The sequence below is a fragment of the Talpa occidentalis genome, unplaced genomic scaffold, assembly GCF_014898055.3.
Source record: "Talpa occidentalis isolate TD23 unplaced genomic scaffold, MPIMG_talOcc4v2.1 talOcc4.12, whole genome shotgun sequence".
Classification (NCBI taxonomy): Eukaryota; Metazoa; Chordata; class Mammalia; order Eulipotyphla; family Talpidae; genus Talpa; species Talpa occidentalis.
Window position 1 is genome coordinate 60,144,635 of NW_023601212.1, and position 19,571 is coordinate 60,164,205.

The following is a 19,571-nucleotide window of genomic DNA, read 5'->3' on the forward strand; positions in this document are numbered from 1 at the left end:
AATATTGAATGGGCATGGGAAAATGGGCATGTGAACAAATTAAGACTTGAATGTCCAGATCAATCAAGTTTCATCTATCTATTTTTCTTTCCATTTTTCTATCCATCCATCATCCATCCATCTATCCATCCACTTTATATTTTATTTGTTTACAATTTTTCCCCTGAAGGTTCATAACCTTGGCAATACTAGAAGATTCTGGAGGAAGTATTGTCTACACTGTGGTAGATAAGAGATTAATACATGAATGAGCACCCATATTATTTCAATTACTGTTATAATTATTTTGCCTTTATATCATATTCACTAAATGACTGGCTAGGAAAGGTAGTGATGCCTAGAGTATGCGATTAGACTGTTGGGGGTGTAGGGGAGTATGTTCTGGAGGAGTTGACCCAACTGATGGTGCTGATAGATGGTGCTATAAAGCCTGGCGGGAAAAAAACTCAAGTGTCTTAGATACCCTTATCTGGGTCTGTCCTGACAAATATTATATAACAAATGGTCTAAGACAAATTTGTGTGGCAACAATGATAGGAGATCCTCTCTGGATGATAGTTAATATTTCAGTAACATGTTAATCTATCTTATCATCAGTTCCTAGATATAGCTTGGGGAAGGAACAGCCTTCAGGGACTTGGAGAAGCCTGGGCTAGACAAGATATGATGAAAGAAAGCTTGATTCTGAACTCCAAAGAATTGGTCTGGAGAAATTTTAATTATGTTCTAACTTAGAGTCATGAATGTTTCCAAGAACAAATACACTGTGAGTCTCACACTAAAGATGTTGCTGTGCCATGACTGTGGTAGTAGGTAGAGGGATATGTATATACACATACCAGCTCAGGACTAAGCACTTTATCTTTATTATAACATATGTTATACTTGTCTTTGTTAGATTCATGAGTATTTATGATGTTTCATCTTACGTAAAAGCTGAAAGTTGGCTTATGAAGTTTAAATACATTTTATCTGTATTAAAACAGCATAAATATAAGGCACCTATGACTCCACGTGCGTAAGTATTATAAACTTTTAATTACAATATACTTGAAGATATGACCTTTGCTATATTGCCAGAATAGAGTATCTTGATTTTCCTCATTAAAAAAACCTGAATTTGGGGTGCCTCCCTGGTGGTGCAAGGGGTTAAGTATCAGCACTGTGAAGCAATCTGCAGCTACTGTAGCATGAGTTCGATCCCCCTGGCCAGGGATGTGACCCACATGGTGCAGCAGACCTCTCCTGACTCACCTACTGCTCCCCTCAGCAGTGGATTTCAGTCAGTCTGCCTGTTCTATTCCCCACTCTGTCTCTGGTGAATCCTCTCACCCCTCATACCTCAGGCCTACACACAAGCTCTTGTCTGCATAAATTAATAAATCTTAAAAAAAAAACAACAACTGAATTTTATGGGCAACTCCTATTGATTGAGTGGTGAAGGAGCAGGGTGCTTGGTTCTTTTTCCTGCATTTTCTTTTAACAACTTCACTGACATCTCTATAAGAAAATCATCATCAAGAAAAAGACAAGGATGGTCAATTTTGGATTCTTCAAGTTTAATTTTTTTTTAAAAAGGTATATTTATTTATGCATACAAGCACTGGGGTATAGGCCAGTGGTACGGGGAATGAGAGGTTTCACCAGAGACAGAATGGGTAACAGAACTGGCAGACTGACTGAAATACACTGCTGAGGGGAGCATCATGGCGAGACAGGAATGGTCTGCTGCACCATGTGGGTTAGCTCCCTGGCCAGCTGGGAATTGAACATGTGCTGCAGAGGCTGTGGACAGCTGTGGACAGTGCTGTGTTTAACCCCTTTACCATCAGTGAGACCCTTTTCAAATTTTAATTGTGATTTCTTACAGTCATGTTACATACTCGACTGCTTACATATTCTTTGATATTCTTCTGGGTATAACACAGAGCAGGGGTGAGAAACATCAAACTTATGAACTAGAACTAGTTCTCAACTTCACCAGTGCTATAGGGTGGTTCTGTTAGTATCTGTTATTAGGAAAACCACAAAGTGGTCTTCATACCTGTAACCTTTTCCCAAAAATCACAAAATACAGCTTTTACTTAAATTTGGTTAATTTTGTTTTGTTGCATAACTTATGAGTTTATAAACATTTTGGAGCAGGAAGGCAAGATTTTTCTGATAACAGAAGATGTCAAAATGAGAAGATATTGGGAGCATCAACGCAACTAAATTTTAGTTAACATACCTTTCATAACAAATTCTGATAATTTTTTACTTTCATCCATTTATTAAGTTTGAAGAGAAATATAAAAAGTAAAACCCTAGAGTCTTGACATATATCTAAATAACTTCTTTTTGTTAGGTTTTATTCTATAATGATTGGAAAATTTTTTAAATGCTAGTTTTTGATGCTAATTATTGAATAGGATGTTTTGCCTATTCTTACTTTTAAACAATACTGATATTTTTAACCTAAATTTATTTTTTTCTTGCTTTTGATATATAAATCTCTACATTATTTTCCATGTGCTCATAGCTGTCATTTTAAAAAATGTTCCCCATTCCTGATATAGGTTAACAAGAACCATATTTTTATCATTCTCCATTATGAATTTTATATGTAGAAAGTATATCTTAGATTTTTACTCATCTATATTTTATATTAATTATACTCTTCTTCAAATTAATGATTTGTATAAGTAAATGTTGAACTTCAGATCTTAATTGTCATACTTTTAAAATGGTCTGACATTTTATTTGTTCTCTTTTTTAGGAATAATAAATTTATGACTTTTGCAAATCACATTGTATTTTCAGACGAATTTGAATATGCAGGATGTATTATGGCATTAACATATATTTATCCTTTGATAGTACATCTATGTGCACTGACAAGAGAGTTAAATGTGACAGCATTGCTATTCATAAACTACTACTTTATATTTTTTTATTTCTTAGAGTCAGCATTGAAGGTACTGTAATAAAAGAAATATGTTCTATAAAAATAATATTTCAGGTATTTTAAATCTTTTTTTATCATTTGCTTTATGATTGATAGAATCCTAGAATATTAGTTATCCTGAATTTTATGGATTTAATAAATGAAATCAGTATAATAGTCACAGTCTTAAAGAGCAGATAAAATAAGTATCATAAAAATGTAGAGAATCTCAAAGATCAGGTAAATGAGAACTTAAAATTGATACATGGGTGTTTTCCTCAAACACTTCCTTATAATGATGCAAAAAATAAATAAGGACACCAATGCAGCAGTCACAGGCACACAGACATAGTAAGGCCACTTCTGGTCCAGGATAGGTGGGAGAGGCTACGCCTAGAATGGGAGGTACCACTGAAGCTTTCAAGGCAGCAGTTAAAGCCCCCCAAGGCAGCAACTCCCAGGGCAGCAGCCCTGACTTGTGTGAGCCTGGTAAGAATCCATTCAGCCCAGTGGATGGAAGGAGCCATATACAGAAGAAGTCCTACCACAGCAGAGGGTCCTTGAAAGCAAAATAAATAAACAAAAAGGTGGAGGTGGAAAACTACAACAAATGGCAACATGAGTCCATGGGGGAGGAATACTACACCATGGGAGAACAAATTTCCAGAACCCAATCACAAACCAAGGGAGATCTGTTCTTCCTATCAAAAACACAATTCAAAATTGCCATGATATGGTATTGGAACAAGAACAGTCACACAGACCAATGGAATTGAATAGAAAATCCAGAAATAAACCCACAGATTCATGGTCAACTAATCTTTGACAAAGGAGCAAAGAATATGCATTGGAGCAAAGAAAGTTTGTTCAATAAATGGTGCTGGGAAAACTGGGTCGCTACATGTAAAAGAATGAAACTTGACTACTACTTCACCCAATGCACAAAAACCAACTCAAAATGGATTAAAGAACTAGACATAAAACCTGAAACCATAAAATACATAGAAGGAAATATAGGGGAAACACTCCATGATATGCACATCAAAGACATCTTTACAGACACATCACCCAAAGCAGTGATAGTGAAGGCAAAGATCAACAGCTGGGACTACATCAAATTAAAGAACTTCTGCACAGAAAAAGACAATAACAAAAACAAAGAGAATCCCCACCGACTGGGAGAAAATTTTTGCACACAACACTAATGATAAAGGACTGATCACAAAAATCTACAAAGAGCTCACGAGACTCAACAAAAACAAAGAAAATAATCCAGTCAAAAAATGGGCAGAAGAGCTAAAAAGAAACTTCTCTGAAGAGGAAATGCAAATGGCCAACAGACATACGAAAAAATGTTCAACATCACTTGTAATCAGGGAAATGCAAATCAAAACTACCATGAGATACCATCTTACACCAGCGAGAATGGCACATATTAAAAAAAACTAGCAACAACAAATGTTGGCGAGGATGTGGAGAAAAAGGAAACTCTCCTGCACTATTGGTGGGAGTACAAACTGGTCCAACCACTATGGAGAGCTGTGTGGAGATTTCTGGACCTACTAAACATAGAGCTTCCATATGATCCAGCAATTCCACTCCTAGGTATTTACCCAAAGGACACAGAAACATTAATTCCAAAGAGCACCTGCACGCCTATGTTTATAGCAGCACTGTTTACAATAGCTAAGCTTTGGAAACAACCCAAATGCCCAAAAATAGATGACTGGATCAAGAAGATGTGGTCCATATACACCATGGAATATTACTCAGCATTCAAAAAAGATAAACACATGCAATTTGCAGCAACATGGATGGCGCTGGAAGGGATCATGCTCAGCGAAATTAGCCAGAAAGAAAAAGAAAAATACCGGATGGTCTCACTCATAGCAGGAATCTAGAAAACTTAAATAAGGGACCAGGAAAAAGAATAACTCTAAGAAAGTGAAAATCAAAATCAACAAACAACTATGAACCAGAGACACTCTATGGGGGTGAAGTACAGGGAGGGGAGGGATTGGGGTCAAAATAAGGGGGTCGCAATTGTATGGGGAATATAAAAATAAAATTTATAATTAAAAAAATAAAATAAAAGTCATATTGGAGATAAAAAAAATTGCCATGATAAAGAAATTCAAATAAATGGAAGAAAAATGAATGGACTAAATGAATGAAATAAAATCAATGAACAGAAGATTAAAATGAAATTTTAAATAAGAAAACATTGAAAATTCAGCCTATAAAAAGAGCAATAGAGGAGATGAAAAATTCAGAAGAAAGCTGTAAATGTAGAATAGACCAAATGGAAGAACAAATCAGTGTACTTGAAGATGTGAATGAACAAAAAATCTGGATAGAAAAGGAAAGAATGAAATGATGTTAGAGCAATTTAGGCAAGATATAAAGAGAATCCATACCAGGAAAGAAGTAAAGCTATCTTGATTTGCTGATGACATGACAATATACATAGAAAACCCTAAAAATGCCACTGAAAAACAAATTGAAACAATAAATCAGTTCAGCAAAGTGGCAAGTTATAAAATTGATACTCAAAGTAAGTTGCCTTCTTATATACAAATAGTGAGCTGGAAGAGGAAGAAACTAAGAAAATAATTTATTTTACAGTCACACTAAAAACAAATACTTGGGAGTACACTCAACAAAGGAGGTAAAGGACCTTTACAAAGAAAACTATAAGACATTGTTAAAAGAAATAGAAGTAGACACAAAGAGATGGAAAGATATTAGCTACTCATGGATTGGCATCATGAGCCAGTTGATATAGTCAAAATGGCCATCCTACCTAAAGCATTGTATAATTCAATGCAATCTTTATAAAAAAATTCAATGGCATTCTTCAAAGAAATGGAACAAATGTTACTGAAATTCATGTAGGACCACAAAAGACCTTGAATAGCCAAAGAAATCCTGACAAAAAAGAGGAAAAATGGTGGTATTTCACTTCCAGACTGCAAACTATACTAAATTGTAGTATAAAGCTATAGTTATTAAAACAGCATTGCAATGGAACAAAAACAGACACATAGAACAATGGAATAGAATCATGACCCTAGAAATAAACCTACACCTATATGGACAGTTAATACATAACAAAGAAATGAAGGATATACATTGGAGCAAGGAAGCCTCTTCAATAAATGGTGTTGGGAAAATTGCACAACTACATGCAAAAGAATGAAACTAGATCACTATCTCACACCATTAACAAAAATCAACTCAAGGTAGATAAAAGACTTGGATGTAAGACCTGAAATCATTAAACATATAGAAGAAAACATAGGCAAAACACTTCACAACATAAACTTCAGTGATGTCTTGGATATGATGTATTGGATATGTCTTCAATAGTAATGAAAACAAAGAGCACACAAGCAATTGGGACTACATCAAGTTAAGAAGCTTCTGCACAGCAAAAGAAACCATAACCAAAACAAAAAGACATGCTACTGAATGGAAGAACAGGGACTGATAAAGTGTGGTATCAAAGATACACAAATAATTCATACAACTCAACAAAAAGAAAATAGCCCATTCAAAAAATGGACAGAAGAGCTAAATTGGCAGATCTCAAAAGACATACAGATGGCCAACAGGCACATAAAAACATTTTCACCATCACTTATCATCAGGGAAATGCATATCAAAACCACAATGAGAGATCATCTCATTCCTATGAGAATGGCCCATATCAAAAAGACCAAAAACAAGTATGGGCAAGGATGCAAAGAAAAAAGAACAATTAGTGTCTATCCTTCACAAACTCTTCCAAAAAATTGAGAAGGAAGGGACAATACCAAACACGTTCTATGAAGCCAATATTACACTAATACCAAAACCAAATAAGGACAACACAAAAAAGGAAAACTACAGGCCAATCTCCCTAATGAACACTGATGCAAAAATCCTCAATAAAATTTTAGCTATCAGAATCCAACAATGTATCCATAAGATAATTCACCACGACCAAGTTGGATTCATTCCAGGGACACAAGGATGGTTTAACATCCGAAAATCAATCAACGTTATCCAACACATCAACAAAAAGAAATATAAAAACCATATGATAATATCAATAGATGCTGAGAAAGCTTTCGACAAAGTGCAACACCCATTCATGATAAAAGCCCTTGAAATTCTTGGGATACAAGGAACATACCTCAACATCATAAAGGCCATCTATGACAAGCCAACAGCCAGTATCATTCTCAATGGTGAAAAGCTGAAAGCAATTCCATTAAGATCTGGAACAAGACAAGGATGTCCACTCTCACCACTGCTTTTCAATATAATACTGGAAGTCCTAGCCAGAGCAATAAGACAAGAGAAAGACATCCAAGGAATCCAAATAGGAAAAGAAGAAGTCAAACTATCACTATTTGCAGATGATATGATAATATACATAGAGAACTCCAAAATCTCCACAGAAAAACTAATTCAACTCATCAATTCAGTAAAGTGGCAGGATACAAAATCAACACGCAAAAGTCAGTAGCCTTCCTATACACAAACAACAAATCTGAAGAAGAAGAAATCAAAAAAAACCATCCCTTTTCTTATCGAAACAAAAAAAATCAAATATTTGGGAATAAATCTAACAAAAGAGGTAAAGGACCTATACAAAGAAAACTATAAAACACTGTTAAAAGAAATAGAAGAAGACACAAAGAAATGGAAAGACATCCCCTGCTCATGGATTGGAAGAATAAACATTATTAAAATGGCCATCCTACCAAAAGCAATATACAGATTCAATGCTATTCCAATCAAAATCTCAATGGCATTCTTCAAAGAAATAGAACAATTATTGATGAAATTCATATGGAATCACCAAAAACCCCGAATAGCCAAAGCTCTCCTGAAAAAAAAAGAAGGAAATGGAGGCATCACACTCCCAGACTTCAAACTATACTACAAAGCCATAATCATCAAAACTGCATGGTATTGGAACAAGAACAGACATACAGACCAATGGAATCGAATAGAAAATCCAGAAATAAACCCACAGATTTATGGTCAACTAATATTTGACAAAGGAGCAAAGAATATGCATTGGAGCAAAAAAAGTTTGTTCAATAAATGGTGCTGGGAAAACTGGGTCGCTACATGCAAAAGAATGAAGCTTGACCACTACCTCACACCATACACAAAAATCAACTCAAAATGGATTAAAGAACTAGACATAAGACCTGAAACCATAAAATACATAGAAGGAAATATAGGCGAAACACTACGTGATTTGCACATCAAAGACATCTTTACAGACACATCACCCAAAGCAGTGATAGTGAAGGCAAAGATAAACAGCTGGGACTACATCAAATTAAAGAGCTTCTGCACAGCAAAAGAGACAATAACAAAAACAAAGAGAAACCCCACCGACTGGGAGAACATTTTTGCACCCAACACTAATGATAAAGGACTGATCACAAAAATCTGCAAAGAGCTGATGAGACTCAGCAACAACAAAGAAAATAATCCAGTCAAAAAATGGGCAGAAGAGCTAAAAAGAAACTTCTCTGAAGAGGAAATGCAAATGGCCAACAGACATACGAAAAAATGTTCAACATCACTTGTAATCAGGGAAATGCAAATCAAAACTACCATGAGATACCATCTCACACCAGTGAGAATGGCACATATTAAAAAAACTAGCAACAACAAATGTTGGCAAGGGTGTGGAGAAAAAGGAACTCTTCTGCACTGTTGGTGGGAGTGCAAACTGGTCCAACCACTATGGAGAGCTGTGTGGAGATTTCTGGACCTACTAAACATAGAGCTTCCATATGATCCAGCAATTCCACTCCTAGGTATTTACCCAAAGGACACAGAAACATCAATTCCAAAGAACACTTGCACCCCTATGTTTATAGCAGCACTGTTTACAATAGCTAAGCTTTGGAAACAACCCAAATGCCCAAAAATAGATGACTGGATCAAGAAGATGTGGTACATATATACCATGGAATATTACTCAGCATTCAAAAAAGATAAACACATGCAATTTGCAGCAACATGGATGGCGCTGGAAGGGATCATGCTCAGTGAAATAAGCCAAAAAGAAAAAGAAAAATACCGGATGGTCTCACTCATAGCAGGAATCTAGAAAACTTAAATAAGGGACCAGGAAAATGAATATAAGAAAGTGAAAATCAAAATCAACAAAAAACTATGAACCAGAGACACTTTTTGGGGGGTGGGGGGCGGGAAGGGAAGGATTGGGGTCAGAATGGGGCTTTTGCAATTGTATGGGGGAATATAAAAATAAAATTTATTATTTAAAAAAAAAAAAAGAAAAAAGAACACTTTTACACTGTTGGTGGGCATGTAAACATGTCCAGCCCCTATGGATAGCAGTATCGAGGTTTCTCAAAATATTAAAAATGGATCTACCATAAGACCCAGCAATTTCATGCCTGGTTATATACCCAAAGAACACAAATATACTAATTCAAAGGGAAAGGTTCATTTGCTGTGGTACTATCTACAATAGCCAAACTATGGAAACAATCTAAATGCTCCCAAACAAATGAGTAGATCAAGATGTGATATAGATACACAATAGAATACCACTCAGTGATCTAAAGAGATAAACTCATGCCATTTTTGGTAACATGAATGGAGTTAGAAGGGGTTATACTAAGCCAGATAAGTCAAAAGGAGAAAGACAAATACCAGATGGTGTCACTCATATGTGGAATATAAGAAACCAGGCAAAGGGTCAGATAAAGCCAAACTCAAAAACTCATCCTTGAAAGCTGATGATAGAGGCACTCAGAGGGGAAGTGGAAGGGGGAGAAGTGAGCATAAAGTGGGGAGGGAGCACAATGGACTATGGATGCTTTGGTGGTGAGAGTGTATGCTAACATTACTGGAAGGGGGGACCCTATACTTCCAAAATATAAACAACAGTATACAGCAATATTACATCAATGAAAAATTTAAAAAAATGAGTGAATAAAACCGAATATGCTTAAGTCTCTTATCATAACATAGGAACTATAAATGATTTAAAGATAATTTATCGGCATTTATATTCACACTTTAATTATTATTAATTATAGTATAACAGGGCTTCCCCAGTGGCACTGCGGGTTGAGCGCAGCGCTGTGAAGCTGTCCGCAATCTCTGTAGCGCAGATTCGATTCCCAGCCGGCCAGGGAGATACCCACATGGCGGAGCAGACCTCTCCTGTCTCGCCTGCTGCTCCCCTCAGCAGTGTATTTCGGTTGTCTGCCTGCTCTGCTCCCTGCTCTGTCTCTGGTGAATCCTCTCACCCTCCTGTGCCTCTGGCCTGTACCCCAGTTCTTGTATAAAAATAAATAAATCTTAAAAAAATAAAAGTATAACAATCCCCCTTGCTGCAATTTTTCATTGCTTGTTTTTGGCATTTCAACATCATTAAGATTGTATTTTTTAAATAAAATTGCAGTTTTGGTCGAAATTAAAAAGGATTTTTTGTTTAATTCCAGGTGAATCGCTTAAAAAACACTTTTACTTTCTATGTTTTTAATGTTTTTTGAGGTAATGTTGCCTTACATCACTGCATGTGATTTGGAAGTATAGGTTCACATCTCTTCAGATTATGTTATCATACCATACTTAACCAAAGGTGTTTTCATAATCCCCTATCACAGCCCATTGGGTCACCTCCCCTTTTTTAGGATGTAGCTCATTTTCAGTTGAGTATTTGTTGATTTTTGAGTTCTCCCCTCACATTATTGTCCTATTTGTTTTCTAAACAGATAATAATTTTTAAAAGGCAATACTTTTATGACCTTTGGAATACTTTGGAATTTTGTATCTTGATTATTGGAATTGTTGATATTTTGTGTATATACTTTGTCAGACTGAGACCAGATAACTTGACTCTAATCCAGATTACAGTAATATTAGGATATGGCAGAATAATTAGACTTATTCCTCTCATCAAGGTAAGTTTCCATTTTTAAGAATTATTTTTTTTCTATACTGCTTGTTAAATGTTAAGAAACCTCATTATTTTAAAAGAAATAAAGGAAGGAGTGCTATCTTTTCTCTCCCAGACTGATTTGACAGATTATCTGCATAGGTATCTCTTACATCCTCCAAACCTTTACTTAAATGTCACCTTCACATCAAGGCCTTCCCTGAACACCCTGTGGAAAATGGCATCCTGCCCTCCATACTTCTGGTTTTGCACCCATATTCCTGATCCCCCTCCACCTATGCTGGTACCTGGGTATTATCTTAATTTTGCAGTTGAGGAGACTTAGTCCTCAAAGTCACTAAAATAACTTGCTTAGGGTCACAGAGCCAGAGAGTTGGAGAGCTGGTATTTGAGCCCAGGGAGGTCTTATTTAAAATCTCATTTTCTCCAAGTGTCATCCTCTCTTACTTCTAGCTTGTGACTACAGAAATTAAGAGCTAAGAAGGATCTTGGATTCCCTAAGTCCTTATCTTATGAATGAAGAAACTGAGGTGCTGAGAGACAATTTATTCAGTGGTCACTGTCACACACGTTGTGAGGTCATCGCTCTGATCTCCCAAAATCTGGGTGTGTGGAGAAAAGGGAGGGGAAGTTAGAGGTAGGGAAGTCCCCTCAAAGTGGCCACATCAGTTATTCATTGAGCTTCCATTTTTAGAAAGTGGTCTGGGAGGCTTGTTTTTTTTTTTAAAGATTTATTTATTTATGCATACAAGAACTGGGGTACAGGCCAGAGGTGTGTGGGTGGGGGCTGAGAGGATTCACCAGAGACAGAGTGGGGAGCAGAACAGGCAGACTGACTGAAATACACTGCTGAGGGGAGCAGCACGCGAGTCAGGAGAGGTCTGCTGCGCCATGTGGGTTGTCCCTGGTCGGGGATCAAACTCACGCTGTAGAGGCTGCAGATAGCTTCACAGTGCAGTGCTTAACCCCTTGCGCCACCAGGGAGGCTCTGGGAGACTTGTTAATATACTAATTTGGGGGCCCCATACCCAGAGTTGCTGTTTGGGCTGCACTAGGGTGAGGGGCAAGAATTTGCAATTCTAGTGACTCTCTGGGTGATGTCATTGCTGGTCCAGAGACCACACTTTAAGAATATCTACCTGCGGGTAGCTTCATAGTGCTATGCTTAACCCCAGCTGGCCAGGGAGCTACCCATATGGCGTAGCAGACCAATCCCGTCTTGCCCTCTGCTTCCCTCAGCAGTGTATTTCAGTCAGTCTGCCTGTTCTGCTCCCCACTCTGTCTCTGGTGAATCCTCTCACCCTCCCACCCACACCTCTGGCCTGAATAAATAAATCTTAAAAAAAAAAATCTGCCCTACAGAGCGCTTTTCCTCATCAAATTTTCATGTTTTTTTCCCCTCTCCATTGTTTCCAGATAATGATACCACTACTGATAAATATTGTAGATGTGCAGATCAAAAAGCGTCTCAGCTTGATGTACAGTATTACAAAAGGTTATGTCAAAAGTCAAGATGATACCAAATTTTTAATAAAACAGATTTCTAGCCGAGAATCAATTTATCAGGTAAGAGACAAAACTAGTCATTTGGGGGAACACTGAGATATATTCATTTCTTTTCGGACTATTTCTGGATGTATGTAACACAACAGAGAAACTGAAAAGTGAATGCGATTCAATTGTTATGTTATAGGAGATGATGCAGAGAATAGGCCCTGCTCTTTACAGTTTGGCTATCCTTATCACACTCACTTATGAGCCTCACAGAAAAGCATCTACTACTTCTTATTAAAAAGCAGGGCATCTGGGAAACGCTTCAGTGGAGTTGAGATTTGAACATGGCTTCAAAGAAAGGGACCATCTGAAGCGGAGAGAAAGAAAGAGAGAAAAAGAGCAAAGATTTGTTTGTGAAAACTTGACATGCTGGCACTGAGGAAGGAGTGGATGAGTAGTAGTACTGATTATTTTTTATCATTCAAAGCCCTGCACATTTCTGGGCAGTATGAAGTATGTACCAAATGGGAGATCAGGGCATAAGCTCATTAGAAACTTGTCAGTGCACTGAATCACCTCATAACTGGGTTCCCTTACCTCAGTCTGTCTACTCTGGGTCTCTTTGCAATTTAGCAGCATAATTGTTACTTTAAGTTTCATGTGTAACTTTCTGTTAAGAGTACTCAATGGCTTTGCTTGGCTTAAAGGGGAAGGTCTTTGAAGGGAAAGGTCTTTGAATCCAAATATTTATGTCCGTTATCTATCATCTATCAATCAATCAATCATCTGCAAGAGAAGAGAGGAGAAAACACAGAAAGGGTGGTTAGAAATAATCATAATTTTACAACTTTAAAATAATATAATAATAAATAAAAAGATCCCTCCCAACCCTTCACTCTGCCACTTCCCAGAGACAGCCCAGCAGTAACCATTCCTGTGTCATATTCCTCTTGGGCTTGTCATACTAATTCTAGTTAATATGTATACACATTTAACTCTTGATTTATTGTCTTTAACAAGATTTTATTTACTCTCTGTCATGAAGTATAAGAAATTTAGAACATTGCTCCCTTTTCACCTTTTCTTTTTCTCCCCATCTCAAATTTTCGGAGCTATTATTTCACAAACAAAGGTTTATGATATTTACTTTTTAGTCTGTATGTATAAAATCTTCATTCTTTCCAATAAATGACTCTATACATGGAAACCCAAAAGCCAACCTTTGTTATGGTTATATAAATATTATTTATTGTAGGACCTATCATTTGATTTAACCTGTAACCTAGACAGTATGATTCAATGTCATTAAACATTTAGTACTTGAGATTCTTCAAAATGAAACAGTCAAGTGGATTAAAAAATTTTCTAACTGCTATTTTTTCTCTTTCTTTGGATTTTGTTCCTCAGAATGTGAGGAGTCCTGTGTGAGCTATCTTTTACTTTCCTTTTTATTATGTTGGATTATTCCATAAGTGATTTTTTCCTCATATTATGCATGGACTTATATGTCAAAAAATCTTTTTATATTCTCTCACATTGACTCCTTCAAATTTTTTTGAAGATATTGCCTTCTTTCAGCATTGTTGATACACATCTGATTTTACTTTTGCTTTTGTAGGTGACATTTTTCTTGCCCTTTAGAGGCTTCTGGATTTTCTCTTTATCCTTGGAGTTCATAGTTTCACCATGTGTGGGTAAAAAATAAAATTACTCCATGCAACACTTGATAGGGCCTTTGCAATCTGAAGCTTGCTATCTGCTATTATATCTTTATTTCTCTCCCTTCTGCTTTTTTTCCTCCTCTTAGCACCATTTTATTATTTTTTTCATGTTTAAAAACACTATTTTTTAATTTAAATTTTTTTAATTTTTATATTCCCCATACAATTGCGACCCCCTTATTTCGACCTCAATCCCTCCCCTCCCCGCCCCCCACCCCCCATAGAGTGTCTCTGTTCATAGTTGTTTGTTGATTTTGATTTTTACTTTCTTATAGTTATTCTTTTTCCTGGTCCCATATTTAAGTTTTCTAGATTCCTGCTATGAGTGACACCATCCGGTATTTTTCTTTTTCTTTCTGGCTTATTTCGCTGAGCATGATCCCTTCCAGCGCCATCCATGTTGCTGCAAATTGCATGTGTTTATCTTTTTTGAATGCTGAGTAATATTCCATGGTATATATGTACCACATCTTCTTGATCCAGTCATCTATTTTTGGGCATTTGGGCTGTTTCCAAAGCTTAGCTATTGTAAACAGTGCTGCTATAAACATAGGGGTGCAGGCTCTTACCACCATTTTAAACAGATTTTTGAATTTCTGCTTTTAGTCCCTGTTTCAACTTTCTCATGAACTTCAACTCTGCGCTCTTTGCATGAAACCCTTCAGCTTGATTTTCGAGGTTATTAATTTAGTTGTTAGCTGAATCCATTCTGCTGTTTAGCCCACCTATTAGAGTTTCTTTTCTCCTTTTTTATCTCCAGGAACTGTGATTGCTCCTTTTGCATAGCAACTGTTTTCTTTCCCTCCTGGCCACATCCCTTCTTTCCTTCTTTCTTGAATGTGATATTCTCTTGAATCTCTTTATTAAAAGAAATTCTGTTTCCTTTATTAATTCTGCTTTTTTGAATTTCATTCTTCCTTTTGTCATATTTGGTTGTTGTCTTTTATTTCATTTTTTTCTGCCCAGTATTTGAGGATTTGTGGTTATACTTTTATTTGCAGATGAGGATCTAAATTGAGGATCTAGTATCTCTAGCTGCAAGGGATTTTCTCAGCTTGAGTGAGACTAGTGATTTCTAAATTTCAACCTAATATTGTGTGTGTAAACATAAAAATCAGGGCTGGACTGGGTTTTTTTTTTTTTTAATTTATTTGTTTGTTTTTGTTTATACATGCACTGGGTACAGTCAGAGCACAGGAGGGTGAGAGAATTCACCAGAGCCAGAGCAGGGAGCAGAGCAGGCAGAAGGACCGAAGTACACTGCTGAGGGGAGCAGTGGGCGGCAGGAGAGGTCTGCGTGCCATGCGGGACCCTCCTCCTGTGGCCGGGGAGCAGCCGGGGATCGAACCGGCACCGCAGAGGCCGCGGGCAGCTTCACCACCCAGCGCTCTACCGCTGCGCCATTGGGGAGGCCCTGGACTGGGGTTTTTGTCTTCTGGTGTTCATGCTTATTTTTCGAGATGACCATTTATTATCTCAGACTGTCGGCTTTTTTCCTTATTGAATTCAGGAAAGGAAAAGAGGCTGTGAAGACACCTATGCTAATCTTTTTAATTTCTAATATACAAATAATATATTATTAACTATCTTTAGCAGCTAAGATTTTCCTGTATAATCAGGGATCCCTAAAGAAGAGCATGCCTGAATTTTAGGAAGGTATCTAACATCTTTCATGATATCCTTATAGAGAGGACAGAGAAATACTATTTAGATTTATCAATAGTGTTGATTATTGATTTACTTTCAATGCTGGAGTCTAAAATGAAAAGAACTACAGAAAGTCTATATTGATCTACATTAGAAAGAACACAGAGCTATTTACTCAGAACAGAAAGAGGAGAAAAGGAAAACCAATACTTAGTGAGGAGAGTTAAAGCATGAGAAGGAGTTTGGTAGAAGGCATAGAGATTTGGGGGCAGTTGCCTTGAAGTATAAGAAATTAATTGAATTCCTTCTGGCCTTTTAAAAGTCTTTAGTGAAGATTTAAATGGATTTTTGAGAGGTTTAGATATCAAAGTGACATGGTTCAAGAAACTGGCCATTCCAACAGACATATGAAAAAATGTTCAACATCGCTTGTAATCAGGGAAATGCAAATCAAAACTACCATACCATCTCACACCAGTGAGAATGGCACATATTAAAAAATCTAGCAACAACAAATGTTGGCGAGGATGTGGAGAAAAAGGAACTCTTGTGCACTGTTGGTGGGAGTGCAAACTGGTCCAACCACTATGGAGAGCTGTGTGGAGATTTCTAGACCTACTAAACATAGAGCTTCCATATGATCCAGCAATTCCACTCCTAGGTATTTACCCAAAGGACACAGAAACATCAATTCCAAAGAGCACCTGCACTCCTATGTTTATAGCAGCACTGTTTACAATAGCTAAGCTTTGGAAACAACCCAAATGCCCAAAAATAGATGACTGGATCAAGAAGATGTGGTACATATATACCATGGAATATTACTCAGCATTCAAAAAAGATAAACACATGCAATTTGCAGCAACATGGATGGCACTGGAAGGGATCATGCTCAGCGAAATAAGCCAAAAAGAAAAAGAAAAATACCGGATGGTCTCACTCATAGCAGGAATCTAGAAAACTTAAATAAGGGACCAGGAAAATGAATATAAGAAAGTGAAAATCAAAATCAACAAAAAACTATGAACCAGAGACACTTTTTGGGGGGTGGGGGGCAGGAGGGGAAGGATTGGGGTCAGAATGGGGCGTTTGCAATTGTATGGGGGAATATAAAAATAAAATTTAATATTTAAAAAAAAAAAAAAAAAAAAAAAGAAACTGGCCATTGCAACTCACCTTTGGAGAAGACACATAGATGTCTCAGCTTTCTTGATTATATTCTCTTTGTAGATAGGAGTTAGTTTCTCTGCCCTCTCATGCAAGGCTGTTCTAGGGCAGTTTTACAGAATTTCCCTAAGTCCAGTTTGGTATGAAATGGGCTTAGCGGCTGCCTTTGCGTGTGTATAAGCAGGATTGGATCAAGTCACTTCGGTGCCTTGAACAGGTGAGAAATTTGGCACCTTCCCAATAATGATTTGATATTATAAAATAGAAGGAGCAATTAATAAAAACTGTAAACCTCATTCTTATATTCAAAATGAGGGGCTGATTACAGGTGATTTTTCTAAACTCAAAATGGCAACAAAAACTTAACTTGAGCTGCTTAAAGGTTAAATAACAACCCAGTTATTCCTTGTAAAGAGCACTCTGCCCTGCATTGTTTGAGTGCAGGCTTTCAGTCTTCTGTACCTGACCATCCTCAGGTCCTGGCAGTTGTTTTGTTCTTAAGGTTATTGGGAAGGCTATGTACAAGTCTCAGGAATGCTCACAGTTGGAGCTAAGCTCCATGGAGAGCAGTGCCTGGGACACAGTGGGCATTTGACAGATACCTGTGCTATAATTGAATACACAGTGTTTAGCCCGGGAGTGAGACTAAGTCTTCATTTGCATCAGGAGTTATCTTAGGAAACATGAACTAATTGACACCATGTTTTCTCAATTCTTCCATGTGCTTTTTGTTCCCGATAGAATGGTTCCCCAAACATCTGCTCATTTGGTGGGGTTCTAGCAAGGGGCATTCTCTTTGGTGCATGAAGGAGTGCACATTAATCTTTTATGAGAAATGTTAGGCACAGTAATTAGGTAAGTGACTGACTGCAACAGTATTCACTGTAATTTGAGCGTGAGCATGGGCAAAGCAACAGAATTGACAGGGAACAATTGGGCCGGTATGATTTGGGGAAGCAAATTGTAAATGAAGTGAGATTTCCCTAGATTCTAAAGCCAGAAATGCACTTGATGTGGTAAGAAGTTAATGTTTTCTTAATTTCTTGCAGAAATTATTTGACATTTTGGAAGCCAACAAACGAGATGCTATCAAAGAACTAGGTAGGTGATTAGAATATTTGATTTCCTGAAACATACTTTAGTATCCTATAATCTAACCAAAAGAAAATAAGTTTATATTCTCGTTTAATCACTCATTCATTAAATAAAAATTTATTGGACATATGTAATGGGTCAGACATACAAAAAGTACAGTGCCTGGTGGAGGGTATGAACATACCAATATATTATTGTATAAAGTTAGAGGAGTTCAATTATTTGAGAGGATGGCAAGTTTAGATTCCTTATGATTATAAGAAAAAGGCATGAAGATTACCTTTGACAAGGGGATTTTCTTTTTGGTTTTGGTTAGCTTTGTTTGCAAGGATACTCAGGAATGTGGGCCTCTAAGAGATACCATTTCTTGAATATCTACAGTTACTCTGCTTGAGTTGAAGCCCACATAGTAGGAGCCCTAGGATTTCATGCTGTTTTGATGAACTGTCTCCTGTTTCGTGCTGTTTTCATGTCTGTCTCCTCATAAGGGGACTATGGATTAGGCTCCCAAGATGTGCCAAAGTATCTGGTAGAGGGCCCGATATATGATAAGCCCTTAATAAATGAAATTATTACCAAAGAAATAAAGTAAAAACACTTTACATTGATAATCATATTGTAAGATGCCACATGAGGATCATACTTTCGAAATCAAAACATGGTATAATGAATGAAACTGTAAGGTTGGAAACAATAGCTCAAAATACTTTGGTATTGTTTCAGATTATCCGGGACCTAGAGTTGCTATTTACACGCAGGCAGATTTTTATTTCTGTGCTTTTGAATATTACGAGCTCAGAGCTGCTGCCTTTTATTTTAGATCAGTATACAATATTGCAAAGTTGTCTTGGTTCAGTCCTCTAAAACAGAATGCTTACTCCCATATGGTCACTACAATAGATTAGTGAATGCTAATTATGTCAGGAACTGTGCTAACTGCTTTATGTGCATTATCTTATTTAACCCTTTTATCTATGCTGTGAAGCAAATACTATTATTGTCTTCATATTATGGATGTGAAACTGAGGCTTAAAAAGGTTTACTTGCCAAAAGTCACATGGTTAGAAAGTAGTGAGATAGATTTCATGCCTACGTGTATCTGACACAAAACATGTGCTCTTGATGATGCTGTCCTTCACTTTACTGCTCAGCACATTTCAGTTTAAACAATGATTGAGCACTTTTCAGGTGTCAGGTGTTGGAGCACAGGGGAAATTTTCCCACCCTTTTGGGTTCTTTTCAGGCTAGATGGCAAACAAATTAACAACAGGCAGATTTGTAGGAGAAAAGACCAAATCTTATTGCATACATTTGAAGAATTCACATGGCTATACATTCTAAAGAAAATGGGATGTATTAGGGCTTATATCTTGTGCTAAGGAATGGGGTAGCTATCCGGGGCATCAAGGAGAGAGGAGGGGGTCTCACATGACAAAGATGGGATGATTTAATATAATAAAACCTTGCCTGTAGATGTTTTTCCCTGCCTTTTTCTTGGACAGAAGGTTATTTCTGGAGATGATTCTAAATCTAGGTAATCTACATTCTTTAAGACTGTGACAATATTGTAGTT

At 37.0% G+C, this 19,571-nt stretch overlaps 1 protein-coding gene across 2 annotated transcripts in view; it reads left to right on the plus strand.

The window, feature by feature from the left end:
• SLC9C2 (solute carrier family 9 member C2 (putative)) overlaps nucleotides 1-19,571 on the plus strand; it is a 79,645-nt gene that overhangs the window by 30,155 nt on the left and 29,919 nt on the right. For both annotated transcript variants that reach the window (XM_054693467.1, XM_054693466.1), the window contains 5 exons: nucleotides 899-1,018; nucleotides 2,759-2,957; nucleotides 10,690-10,878; nucleotides 12,291-12,440; nucleotides 17,953-18,004. In XM_054693467.1, the coding sequence (XP_054549442.1) occupies nucleotides 899-1,018; nucleotides 2,759-2,957; nucleotides 10,690-10,878; nucleotides 12,291-12,440; nucleotides 17,953-18,004 (710 nt within the window). The remainder of the gene's footprint in view (nucleotides 1-898; nucleotides 1,019-2,758; nucleotides 2,958-10,689; nucleotides 10,879-12,290; nucleotides 12,441-17,952; nucleotides 18,005-19,571) is intronic.